The sequence below is a fragment of the Pholcus phalangioides genome, unplaced genomic scaffold, assembly GCF_987345545.1.
Source record: "Pholcus phalangioides strain wild (caught in Gottingen) unplaced genomic scaffold, Ppha-v1.0 ptg000011l_1, whole genome shotgun sequence".
In the NCBI taxonomy this organism is placed as follows: domain Eukaryota; kingdom Metazoa; phylum Arthropoda; class Arachnida; order Araneae; family Pholcidae; genus Pholcus; species Pholcus phalangioides.
This window is the reverse complement of record NW_028301604.1, coordinates 13883814-13898485: the sequence shown is the minus strand read 5'-3', so window position 1 is coordinate 13898485 and position 14672 is coordinate 13883814. Positions and strand designations below refer to the sequence as shown.

General features: G+C 34.7%; 1 protein-coding gene across 3 annotated transcripts in view; it reads right to left on the bottom strand.

Moving 5' to 3' along the window:
- Nucleotides 1-14672, bottom strand: part of LOC149080090 (acidic amino acid decarboxylase GADL1-like) — a 44175-nt gene that overhangs the window by 11613 nt on the left and 17890 nt on the right. For all 3 annotated transcript variants that reach the window (XM_089239071.1, XM_089239072.1, XM_089239073.1), the window contains exons 2-4: nt 4146-4279; nt 2756-2849; nt 2495-2585 (exon numbers count right to left, since the gene is read on the bottom strand). In XM_089239071.1, coding sequence (XP_089095197.1) covers nt 2495-2585; nt 2756-2849; nt 4146-4279 — 319 coding nt within the window. The remainder of the gene's footprint in view (nt 1-2494; nt 2586-2755; nt 2850-4145; nt 4280-14672) is intronic.

Sequence of the window (14672 nt, the reverse complement as noted above, 5' to 3'; positions counted from 1 at the left end):
TTATTTATTTGCGCATCTCAACAGACTGAGCCCAATTACAGAGATGGAAAACCACCACGGACATAAAAATACCAAAAATACAATAAAGTAATGAAAATATAAAAGAAAAGTAAAATAAATTCATTAAATTTACACGTTAAGAACTAAATCCATCAAAAAAACACATAATACAAAATATATACACGTAATAGAAACACAAACTGATAATTCGATAGAAGGAAGACAAAGCCACGTCTAAACAAAATAAAAATAAGAAACCGAAAATAGAGGAATTGCACAAAAATACAATATACAAAGATAAGTAAACAGAAGGAAATTAATATGAAAAACAAATGAGAACAAGAGAAAAAAAGATGCCAAAGCACTCTTAAGCCAGGTTTTCCTAGGACTAGAATTTCAGCGCCGGGTGCAGCGTAAAAACGCTGATTGGTTAAAAACCTGAAATTCATGTTTTTTGACCAATCGTCGTTTTCACACTGTACGCACCACAGAAAACATGCTCCAGCGAAAACCCGGCTCTAGAGATAAAGAGAAACATTAATGAGAAATATGTCATAAGCACCTAGTGGAATGAGGAATCTTTATTAAAAATATCTGGGAATTCACCCGTATTATAATTTTTTCATGCTCGCAAAATGAGTGAAGTATCCAAAATGTTCGTGCGTGCACGAGGTGAATGAAAAACATTGCGGGAACTATAAGCCCGTTACTCGCGAGATGACACGGAGATGTTAATTAGGCTCGTCACACAAATAAGAGTCATCAATTCTGCAGTGAAAAACTTTTTGTAGAAATGATAGTTCTCGCATTGTACGTCTGCTATCAAGAGATGTCATCTTGAAAAAAGAGAAGATCAGAAGTACGTGCATCTAGAACGTACACACCAAAAGCCTTCCGGAATAATGACTGCAAAAACTTTTTCTGTACTCGTTCAATACGTACGCCCAACGTTGTAGGAGTATGGCCCCATATTACTAAGCTATACTCATGCATTACTGGCCGGAACCTGGTCCGGCCGGCAAAGAACGGAGAGTCCCACCGGGCCGTACTAAAGTCCCAATAGCTGGCACCTGGGCCGGTCAGCAATGTGGAGACACTGTTTTGCAATTATTTTAAATTTTTTGCTATTGTGAATTTTTTGTTAATTGGAATTTTTTTTTAGTTGCTATTGTGAATTTTTTTTCGCTATTTTTAATCTTTCCTCCAATTTCTATCGTGAATTTTTTTTAATGCTTTATTGTCGTATAATGCGCATTTGCAATTTATACATGCGTAATAAAGCACCCAACACCGCCTAGCCACTCATCCGGGGAAATTGCCAAGATTGACAACTACTACTTCACCAAACACCAACTCTGGCCATATCGCTATAAATTGCCATTATTGAGATGGGCTGGAAGCGATGTCTATCGGTGGTCACCTCGAGTTCGTTAGGGAAAATATCTTTTCGATATCCTCCCTTGGGTTCGAACCCGGGACCCTGACAACAACCTCCACGATGGTAGACGAGCATCTTACCGCCATGCCACTCGGGCACCCAAGATTGACAACTGTCGATGGAGCCTGGGCGGTGCACGGTATGAAATGTGAAATGTGAGCCATACTCAAGTGAGGGTAAGACATGCGAAATACAGTCGTACAATCGCTGGAACAGAGGTTGGTCCAGACGAACAGACGTTAGATTCATCGAATGAATTGAAGATGCGTTGACGACGACGTAATTCACTCTTTGTGCATTATGATTGAACTTTTGGTTTCAGAAACAGTATGCTGCATTAGGTTATTGATAGGACATTTCTAAATCCAGAGTCGATCGAACTCTATTTCAGCCAACTGCTGTTCGTCTACTTCCGTTTTCGCAATGTCACCAAAACGGAAAAGATTGTGCTTGACTTTGGATGGAAAATTTTTTTTTTTGAAAGAAATTGATGTGTGCGAACTTTCACAAAGACAGAAATTTCCAAAAAGTACAGGATTCAAAAAATTGCATTGAGTCCTCTAATGAAAGATCGGCAAAAGATCGTTTCTACGGCAAGTGATTCTAGTGGCTTCCCACCACCCTGAAATCATTTCAGAGAAGCGAGATTCGTGTGTTATGTTATTCTTCATTGATTCCATGGAATCTTATATTTACCAAAATGTTGCGATGAAGCAAACAAAAATGAGTTATCTTTATGGAAATCATCTATAAAAGTGAATGGCCAACTCATTTTTTATTTCCCGCATTTTTACATCGCCTTTCCCATTTACGAGCCTTCGATTTTACGAACTAATTATCAAGTCCGTACGGGTTCGTAAAAACTAGCGTCGACTGTAAATCGTTGGGTTACTTTCGCGTATAGCACCACTGATATCTTCCGAAAATAATAATGACAAAAGAAATGACTATTTTGATTCATGCAAAGAATCAAACAGCATTTTAAAATGAATCTTACATATAGGTATAGAATTATATTATGGTATGGACGTAAATGATGTTTCTCATTGAACTCACTGGTTAGTGTTAAGTGCTTCTGTAAGCCAAGCCCCTGCCAATCCGAAGCCATCAACGCCTTGGTAGAGTCGGCTCACAAACATAGGGTGACCTGAGAAGAAAATTAAAAAATATATAGAATGTATATATTCACACACACACCAGACACACACACACACACACACATTTGATTGGCAGTGCTGTATAAAGGTCGCATTTAACCTCTTTTTTGAAGTAAATGCAATATATATATGGTCTATCATATAATGTGTGCTGACTTACATGTTTTTACGCTGAACTTCAGAACATCAACGCAAAACTGATATAAATCTTCTGGGCTTGCTGCCCCATCTTCAATTTTCAACTTGAATATTTCCTGAAAATTTCAAAAATTATGGATAAGGCTTAACAGGTGAATCTGTCTCAACCTACTTTGTGTGTGTTTAGATTTTTTTCAAGTATTTTTCACCTATAGTTTTGTAAGTAACAAGCATTCTCTTGGGAATTAAAAGGTCTAATGAGTATCATAATATTTGAAAAAAAATTAATTTTTAATATAAATTTAATTCAAGGAAACAGTTATTTTCCGGATATTATGCTGAGGTGAGCTCGGAAAGAAAAGTCACCACGTCTCCGCCGGGACTCGAACCCAGGCCCTCTTGCATACCGGGCAAGCATGCTACCATCTACACCACTGGAGACACATGAATCTACCTTCCAAATTTCACGCACTGTGTCGTGAGGCGCTGAAGTAGAGGCAGTAGTAGCCTCTCTTAACTTCAGGAAATGGCCCCCGGGTGGGACGGTTTAGAGAGATATAGATGGCTTTTTTCTCAGCCAGAGATCTAAACCGTCCCACCCGGGGGCCATTTCCTGAAGTTAAGAGAGGCTACTAATGCCTCTACTTCAGCGCCTCACGACACAGTGCGTGAAATTTGGAAGGTAGATTCATGTGTCTCCAGTGGTGTAGATGGTAGCATGCTTGCCCGGTATGCAAGAGGGCCTGGGTTCGAGTCCCGGCGGAGACGTGATGACTTTTCTTTCCGAGCTCACCTCAGCATAATATCCGGAAAATAACTGTTTCCTTGATATCTCTGGCTGAGAAAAAAGCCATCTATATCTCTATAAATTTAATTGTTATCATTTATTTCAAAATTAATTTTCCAAAAACTTCATGCTGATTTTAATTGAAAATCATTTTTATTTTATACTAAACCATGAGTAATTACATTTTCTGAGAAAAAAATACATCATTCACGATCGAATAAACATCAGTAATGATGAAGATTCGACATTATTTCAGAGCTTATGCGGCTATCTGTACGCACAGTAAATCCCAAAAAAAATCTTGTACCTGTCAGAAATTTTCTTGAAGTTCTTGGAAGTTTATACAGAATTAGTTATTCCCGAATCTTCAGAAGCGTCATTCGTGAAATAAAATAACTTTTTATGAGTATAGGTGGCTTTCGGAAAGTTCTGCTCATTGCTTTCAAGGATCCACTCATCCAACGATGAAAAAATGTGAAAATTTTCTATGTTTTCAATTTTGAATGGAAAAGTGATTCATCGCGATTCACTCAAATTCATTTTTATAATACTAATGATATACATGTTTGTATGTTTGAAGGAAAGAAGTCGTAAGATTTTATGCAAAACGCTAACGTCAACTTACTTCAAGTTCTTTAGGGTGCTTGAAGTCAGTAACTTTGTGCTTTCTTCGTAATGTTTCCGGATCAGCAATAATATCCGAATCCAAAATCATGCGAGTAATTTTATGGAGGAAAGGTATACCCTCCATCTCGCTTTCTGCAATTGAAACAGATGACTTTATATTATATTCTGTTTTAATATTTTCTCAATAATGAATGAAAATTGAAAGAACAGTATTCAGTCTTCAACGGCTTGATCAATCAAAAAAATCTATTTAAAACACAATAAAGTAATTAAATTGATATTTGAGTTAATTTCCTTTCTATTTTTCAGGTTATATAGCCTGAAAATTATAACCTGAGAAATGGAAAGTTTATGCTTTCATATATATATGGTAATTTTGACATTTTTGGTGAAATATTTCTGTGCTCTTGATTTATTCAAGAAACAACACAAAAAGTCAAATTTAATTAATTAATAAAGCCACGCAACTAACGGAAGTATTTTTTCTATGAAAGTATAACGTTAGTATTGACAGGAAAAGAGAATTTTACGTTACATCGATGTAAAAAAAGTTTTACGACAGCTCATTTCTTCTTAAGTGGGATCAGTTCAAGCTTGTTATGCTTGAAAAAACTCTAATGCAGCAGAATTAGCTTCAACAGTCATTCCGATACACAGTTGTGACGGATAGCATGAAGTGTAAATGAATGTGATCAGACTTTTCGAGAACTTTGAAAGCCTTCGTAAGCTTTCTTCATTCCGTTCAAACACCATTCCCAAATGGCAAATGTTGTTTTCTGAAACGCTGTTGCCGATTTTCAACCTCTCCATATCACCCGCTGACCTTTCGTTACTTTAGAAGCACTTGGCAGTTTTATTTGAAATTTTCTGGCAAAGTCTGATCATGGAACTACATCAATCATTCTCAGGGAGAGTGAGTAAGAATATATATATATATACACTGCTGAATAGAGCAGAAGAGGTAGGCAATACCCACGACTTTTCACCGAGAGGAATCCGTCAGTTTTTATGAGTCTAAGTAGGGTATCCAGGAAGGCTGTTGTGAATAGCGGGGAAAATGTCCGCATGAAATTTCCGCGTTTATTGAATTCTAGCGGGTTTTGTGTGAGCATTCCGAGCTCTGCAAATGAAGACGCAATACTCAATTTATAATTCAACAAACTTCTACCGCTGCAGCTCATAGATCAGTAGCTTTGAAAGCACCCATAGAAAGCCCTCTCTGATATAAACTCGCCAGTTATTACCTGATAACAATTAACTCGTTCGGGCTATCGGTTTTTTAAATTTATGACTATGGCTACATGCGGTAGCACAATGAAAAGTCATGGCAATTCCCTAAAAAAATCCACTATTTATTTTTAAAAACTTAATTGCTGCGATCGAACCCAGGACCCACAAAATTTCAGGGCCCCGAAATTGTGGCTGCCTTTTTTGACATGGGCGCCTCTCTCCTCTTCATGCCTTTGTCTTATAGAGAACACTGCAGGGTGATTCAAATTGCTTGTATAAACTAAAGCAAAACGCTTTTTTCCCCTTATTTATGGTTTTTTTAAACCAACTTTTCACCGATTTTTGAATTTAAAAATATCTCGGCGAATATTGCACTTAGAAACGTGGAACTGGCCTCAGGAGATACAGAGCAATAGCTTTCTAATTGGGTTTTTTAGCACACGGGGACTGCATAAAAAGTTGATACTTTCATTTTTTTAATATGTATGGTCCCACAAAAAATTACGTCCTTTAAAGAAACCGCGTGTTATTTGAAAACTTTTAGTAATTAGAAGTACGCTTCTAAAGTCAACGGTTATAGAGTTAGTCCTACGGACAAACAATTTGAATCACCCTGTATATAAGGGACCCCAAAAATTCATATTTGCCCTGGGCGCGTACTTATGAGAAACAGATCCTAATCGTACCTTATAAAAAAACCGTTATGTGGATACTTACTTATACGAAGGTTTTTAAGAGCTGGCTGATAAGAAGATCAATTAAAGAAAGAAAGAAAATTCAACAGCCTTTACTGGGAATCGAACCCGTGTCCTTTCACTTGCCGGGTGAGTGCACTGAACTACAAAGGCAATGAACACCAATCTTTCTTTAGAGCTCGTGTGCGCTGAACGGAGCCGTACATGGACGGTCGGGCCTAACTCAGGCCAAAGCTTACAATTGCTGACACTGCCTAAGGAAAGATTGAGATTCGTTGCCTTTGTAGTTTAGTGATCTAGCTAGGGCACTCACTCTGGAAGTAAGAAAGCATGGGTTCGATTTCCAGCAAGGGCAGTTGAATTTTCTTTCCTAAATTCATCTTCGCATCAGCCAGGTGTTAAAAACGTTCGTATGAATAGCGGAGAGTGGCATCACACACACGCACGCACCTTTGCATGAATACTTATATCTCATATACTTTTTTTCAGGAGATAGTAGAAAAAAAATGAAAGCATAACAAGAGAGAGAGAGATTTTTTTTTCTCCCTTTTTTCATTGCAGTTAACTATAAAAATTTTGTACATGTTTTTTTTTTTCAACATTGTCTCATATTTTCCAACACTGTTTTAAGATTTTGAACTTATCTTTAACTTCATCTCACCTGGCACACATTAACCGAATATATAAGATACCTTGTACTCGTAAAAAAAAAGATGACAATTTTCTGAATAGACAAAGTTATTAAATACTTATTCAGCACACAAGATGCTACTTTATTTTATGGCCTATGAGCAGGGTCAAATGCCATACAAATGATATCGGAAGGTTTTATTTTTGCGTTGGTTTTTGCTCTTTTCTTATTCTTCTGCAAAAAAAAATCTTTCCACTTCTTGCTGCATACGGGTTGAAAATTGCTGTTGCTTGAATATATTTTATGTCATATATTTTTCCCGTTTTGCGATAATATCAGCTAGGAAATTTGCTTTTGAGAATTTAGATTTTCGCTTAAAAACATGTCTATAGTCTATTCACTTATACACTTTTCAAATAACTGCAATCTCAAATAAAAATGCAAGGCCACAACTGGCAAAATGCCCAACGAGGTGGCTGAGAAAAGATGCCAAAACAAATGTGGATATCACATATTTCTAAAATACAGTAACCCAATTAAAAATGCAATTATAAAAACTAAAAACTATATATACAATGATAAAATATTATAGAATGCCCATATAAAATATATTTATGGTTGTCTTATATTCTAAGAACGAATAGCTTCTCAACAGACACTTTATGAACTTCTCGATGAATGATTGGTGAGGTCCATCTCGAAATGTTTTTGTAAAAAGAGATCAAGAACTTTAATAGCAGATAGATAGTTTTCAATAACAGTTTAATTATATAATACGTATCAGTTGCAAACCAGTTAAAATAAATATTTTTGACTAAAAATTAGAAGTTAATGGATTAATTCCTATATTTGAGGATTGCAAACACTTGGTGAAACTTTGAATTGTTTGAATCAACAATATACGACGCATTCATTTTTGCTGGTGTAGTGTTTTTTTATGATCAACTTATATCGTTTTCAGACGAATTATACTCTATAACTTCCATACTTGAAAGTGGCTCCAGTAAATAAGGAAAAAATATGACTTTGCTTTCAGTATAATTGGATAAAAATATTCAGGTAATTATATTCTGTCAAATCTTTTTAACTGAAATCTCATATATATATATATATATATATAATAGGACAAAATATAAATCCCTCACTAAAAACAACACGTTGATAGAAACCAATTAATTTCTCTATTTTCAAAAGAAGATTATAAGAAATATAATCGTACAATTTTGAATGTTATACCAGATAAATTTAATAGAATTTAAAATAAAATTCAAGCTTCTTCACGCGTTTCTGTTTTTAACATTAGCAAGGATAATATTTCTATGATTTCTTTTGGTTTGTTTTCTTTAGATTATTGCTTTTTGCTGGCCCAAATCCCGTAAAATGTCAGATGCAGGCCATGTTTTAAGCTCTTAAAAAAATAAGCGCGAATATATTTTCTTTTAAAACTGAATTTTTGTATAAAGGCTTTTCTTACTATATTTTGAAAATGATTCTGTAACGTCATTTCCTATTTAAAAATAGAATTTCAAATCCACATTTTTTATAATATTTTGTTAAACTTATTCGCAGAGCTTTATAGTTCAAACAGATGAATTAAATAAATGGAAATTAGTTTTTAAAAAAAACAAGAAAGAGAGGAAACATATATGATTCTACGTAGGATGATTCATCTGTTGTTTTGAAAGGTGAAAAGTGATACCACCCACACACAATATGCACAGAATTTGTAACGCACTGGAAGTTTCCATTGATCTAGGATCTATTTAACCGGGTAGGTACTCCTAAAAGATTAGTCATCCCTCTATAAATAGATAAGCTCACAACGATGACGTGATAATTTAGGAAGTTTAAATAGTATTTAATAATTTACATACACCCATGCGACAAATTTCAATGACGCATTCATAGGCGAAGAATTAACTGATGTTATTTAGAGCAGAAACGTTTTTTTTACATCGGAGTTCCATACGACTCTGGTAATGTCAGGTCATTATGTTGATTGATGAATCTCCTATGATTTTATGCATTAATAAAAATGATTTTTATGACATTTGAAACAAATATAGGAGAAATTTGCAATCCTGTTTTTTTGTATCCCTTTTTCTCAGTAATATTTTCTTGTATTCAAATGCCTGAGCTATTCAGGCAGGGTAATAAAAGAATGGGGGTTCTTATCATTTTGTGTTCCACTGGCCCTTTGCGCCAATAAGGCGAAGCCGCGGCAACCTAGAGTAATCTAATAAACCCACTATAATGAGCTAATAAAGAATTATTTCAAATAACTCAACAGGCACACATCAATATCAACAGCTCGCCGTGACGCACCTGACATGGGTGGGTGACATTCCTAGAAGCCACTGCACACACTTTGGGAACTACTTCTATACTCCAAAATACTAGACTAATGTTCAGTGAGCTTCCCTCTTGTGGGGTTCTATGCAGAGCTGTTTCACACCATCATGGACCCCAAGAAAAATTATATTCTATATTCTTATCCGAGGATGTTACTCTCCGCTATTCATATGAAGGTTTTTAACAACTGGGGCTGAAGCGAAGATGAATTTAGGAAAGAGAAAATTCAACTGCCCTTGCGGGGAATCGAACACACGTCCTCTCACTTCCTGGGTGTGCGCTCTAGACCACTAGACTACAAAGTGAACGAATATCGCAATCTTTTCTTAGAGTTCGTGTGCAATGAACGGGACCGTACATGGACGGTCGATACTTAGTTGGAAGAAACAGCTAACGTATTTTACTTACTTTCTCTCAAAAATCATAATACCAGATCTCATCATGTAAGATGAGAAGAAATGTGTTCAAGCCCTCTATGAACACATAGCCTCCGGATCTTTCCTGGATGGGCCAAGCATCAAAATGGCCCGATTCTATTGGGAGTTTTGCTGGAGATTCTGAAAGTAGTTACTCTTTTCCTTCACCATATTTCTTTTAAAAGCGTTACTTTTCCCAGTTGAATATTTTTTTTTTCACAGCTCTCTGTGCCTCGCCATTAACATCTTGTCACAGATCCTTTCCACTTGATTTTGCCGCATTGTCCCCTTAGAATATCCCAGGACCGCAATGGTTAACATATAGTCCCAGGTTGAGGAAAACTGCTCTATATTTAATAGGTTTCCAACTGGTGATGAGCTTTACTGGGGTTCTGCAGCATCAAAAGGTGTAGAAATTCCACAGAGGAATTTGTATGAGGTGCATGTACGGTTAAGTAGTAGTATCTAAAGGTGTGAAATTTTTTATCCGTGGTGCAATAAAAATACTTATCTATATTTTAGAAATATATTAAAGCTTTTTTGGATTCCATGGAACAGTCTAGTTAACAATTAAAAGATTCGCGCAAACTAGAATGTTGGAGGCTTCTGCTCTAGATTACCCTAGTTGTGTTTTGATATTGGAGTTTAGATGTTCAATTAGTTGTAGTTCTGTCGCAATTGATAGCAAAATTTAATGTATATGTACTGTTAAAACTTTCAACCATACAAAAAAGCTAATTGTCTCAACTTAGATACATATCAAATCGTAGCAGTATGAATGATATTTAGCGAGATATGGACAACTAAATCTCGATAATTCCTTTATTATATCTAAGCCAACATATATCTCTAGCAGACTTGACCATACACAAAAAATAAATCCCATCTCTGCTTCTAACGATCGTTTTAAATTTAGTTTCTTTCCGCATACCATGGTTAACTGGATCATACTCCCCTCCGCTGTCATTGATTCACCCACGCCCATTGTATTTTTGAAAAATGTAAAACAATACCTCTGTCACCATCAAACGCACTCTCATGTATAGGCCTCGGCCAACATTATTGTGTGTGTGTGTGTACAAATGTATAAATAAATATTTAGTGAGATCATCTACAATAGAAAATCTGATGAAATACAGGCTAACTTGGTTAATTTCAAGTCCAAAGTCACTGGAAAAAAGTTCGAATCATCCAATTAATCTATCCTGAATCTGTAAAATGAATACAAATTGCAACTTAATCTCATCACTATTCATATAGGATAATAATTATCAATTATTAAAATTTTATCATTAGTTACGAAACTGTTTCCCAAATTTGAATAATTTATAATTATATAATCATTGATCTTAGCTGCTGCATCATTTCGCTGTTCTAAAATTAGGAACATGGCAAAATTTCTTGACCATGTTCAAAACCTGATTTACAGAAACAGTTCACGATCATCCGTTATGAAACTGTTTTCCAAATTTTGTTTATCATGCAAATACTGGAAGGAAATATTACTTTCATTAACGTATTACAAGTTTTTTACTTCGATACTTTCCATACTTTTAACGACGATGAAAAGATTCAGATTTTGAATGGTACACATTGATCACATTGATCTATTAGGTTGAAAAACATAATCGGTATCAAGTGGTACACATTCTCGATGTGTGCACTCCAGCTAAACAATGTTAAAATGGGCACTAAATTATCAAAGAAAAAGGAGAGAAAAACTTGAATTCTTAAACTTTTATCTGCCTTTGAAGATTTGTTTTTCAACAACTTGATCGAGAAAAGCAGTCTTACTTGTACAATTTTTTGAAACAAAAATTTGCTCACATATATATACAAAAATCATAATTTTTTTCCTCCAACTTCGAATTATTCAAAACATTAAAAAAAAAATTCGAATTAAACAAGAAATTTGAATATTAAATTAGATAGAAAACTCAAGGGAAGTTCAAAAAGTTCAAATTATCCCAAATTCGAATTAACCAAGTTGTACTGTAGTAAAGGAAGATATGTAGTTGGCTCTCCCTGGTAACTAAAATTATTTGTTCTTCAAAACTTTCATATACATTCGCAGAACTTTTCATCGTTGTTCGCAAAATATGCCATGTTTAGAAACGCAATTGATATTACAATATACAGTACTTCTCTATAGACTTATAGACTTTAGCACACTGATACTAAACCGCACATGCATCTCGTAAACATTCTTCTGAGGAATTTAAAAACGTAACATTAGTGCTTATCACTGATTAACTGCAAATATTGTAATTTATATCCGTCATTATTGTTGAAATAGGAGATTTGAAACTATACTCTTCTTTTTCCTATAAGCGATTTTGAATTCTGAACTTGAAATTCTGCAGCATTTCATTGTTGCTAAATTTAAATGCGACTTCGGTGAATGTTTTGCACCTGTAGATTTTGAATAAAAACAAGAATAATAACAAAATAATCAAAATATTAATTATGCATGTTAATGCATTTTTTAAAAAAAATTCTTTTAATTATAAATTTAATATATTGAAAGTTTTATTCGAAACTTGGATATTAAACAGAACTCATTAGAGCAGAACCGTTCTAGTAATTGAAATTATTTTGAGATTTTATTGCAAGTAAAAAGAATAGAAAATAGTGATGGAATACAATATGTTGGTCTAGAACAGTAGGGATATAAGTGCAATTTTTAAAAAATCCGAGTTAAGCATAGGAGAGTAAAGCTAAAACTCACTTTTGTTCAGAGCACAAAAGGTATGCGTGTTACTCAAACGGAGCTGAATTCTAGTGATGTTGTAAAGATGCTCCCAACGCCAGTTTTAAATTGTTCTAGAGCTTACTATGCTGGACAGTTATGGACTTACAATTTTTGTGTTCATAATATTAAAGATGGAAATGCAGTTATGTTTATGTGAAATGAGAATCAAGATACACATGAGGGTGCAAAAAAACTGCTTCCTGCTTGCTCAAATTCATTTCGTCCTTGTCAAGTCATAGATCATGTCACTCATTTGACGGCATTTAGCGACAATGCTGGGGGGCAAAACAAGAGTAATTTTATTATCGAATTCTGACTTCATGTTATCCGTAACACCAATATACAAACTAGGTCACAAATTCCTGATTTCCGGACACTTATTCATGGAGTGTAACCAGAATTTTATGTTAACAGAGATTGCAGAGATGAAAAGTAACCGAAAGGTGTCTCCGGTAGGTTCCAAAACATTGGGAAACTCTCGTAACCAAGACTAATAACAAGTTCATGGTGGTGAGGATGAATCAGGAAGACTTCACACTCCACATTTTCTTGATCATTTTCTCCAAGGCATAGTGACTGGTATACGGAAGATGCAATGGATTCACTTCAAAAAGAGCGAACCATTGACCCTTTTCTACAAAGAAAACTTGGGTGACATTGCAGAGTTTTTTACAATGAACTTACGTCAAGCTGGACGACATGTACTCAGGTTTCTCAAGCTGAAAGTCAATGAAGTACAACCGAAGATTAAATGCATGAAATTCAAAAACCTGCAGACCTTCTATCATTCGGGCCATCAGTGCACCATGACTTCTACAATTCTCTTCGGTACCAACTTCTAGAAGACCAACGATAACAAACTTGTACCCAAGAGCATGTGTCAGAAAAAAAAACTGAGGATGACGTAGAGCTGGATGAACATGACCGTGTATCTGAATCTGATTGAAAGACATGCTGTCACATTCTCCATCTCTGTGTAAAGACTAACTTTATCACGAAATTGTTGTTATTTAGTTTGTATTATGTAAATTGCAATTAAATTTTTATCATTTACTTTACACTCTTATTTAATCTGCAAAACAGTTTGGAACACAAGGGGTATAAGTGCAACATCTCATTACCAAATGGTTATTTCTGTTACCATAAATTTAAAAATTCTTTAAATCTGCTCTGTAAACTACTTCATATGACCAAAACTCAATGTGTAAGCGCAAAACCGATATTGCAGAGTTTGCATTGTCACTTAACTTCAAACCCATTTTTCTCAGAATTAGGTATATGTCACATCCTTTGTATTTTAGACCCCCTCAAATCAGAAGTAAGTATAAAAAAGGCGTAGAATATTAATACATTATTACAAAATTGACTGAGGAATGCTTTATAGATAAGAATTGATTTTTTTCATGATTTATTTAACTTTGATTTAAATGAATCTTGAAGATATACTTGTTTTGCCAGGAACAAAAGAAATATCGCGCTGTACCATACACGTGCTGTACTAAAAGCACACATCGTTCACACATATTTATAAAGTGTTACGAGTCAAAAATTCTTGTTTTGAGGAAATCGCGAAAAACGATGAAGTGGGCTAAAACAAAACAATTACAAGAATAACACATGTGTGCTCTGGCGGACGAATTTCGTACACTTTTGATGTTAGATAGAGGACTGTTTATCCAATTCTGTCATGGTGATAACTCAAAAATACAGGTTTTAACTTGTGCCACTTTAGAAATGCATGTGCGACATATGTATTCATATTTTCATAGTGACTTCTTTACATTTGAATAGGCTATACATATATATGTATACTACAAAAATCTCTGTACCATTTCAATTATAGCATATACTGTACATTAAAATTTTGAATGAACTTGATTCAAATATATATAAATATCATTGTATAGCATTGATTTAATGCTATACAATGTAAATTTAAAAATTAATTTGTTATTTTTTTGAAGCATCAAATGTTGCAACTCAGATCTCTCTATCTTCAGAAATAAGATCAAATTCTAAAATATCTTGGTTATGCACATTTTCGTTCGATTTCCCGTATCAGCAATTTGTTAGAAACTTTACAGGATTATAAACTTTGTGTGGAAATAATATTTTTTATATCTTAGACGTCAACGGGTTTATCGTGGTGCACTCTTTTTGTCTTCTCTCAATTACAAATGGAATGTGATCACCCGTGTTTTAACAGAATTCTTGTTCAAATGTAAGTCATATAGGGGTTCCTTCCGATATTTAATCCAAAACGCAAACTTTTTTTAATATCAAATGATGCTTGTAAATAACAGCTTTTTGATGTGATCATGCTTACTCTTATTTTAAATATGATCATCTGCCGCGGACATCACTTAAAAAAATCCCGATTCTGATTTTTAGCAGAATTTTAGCAAAAATTTCTTTTGCTCTATCATTATCCTTTTGTTCATAGATTGGG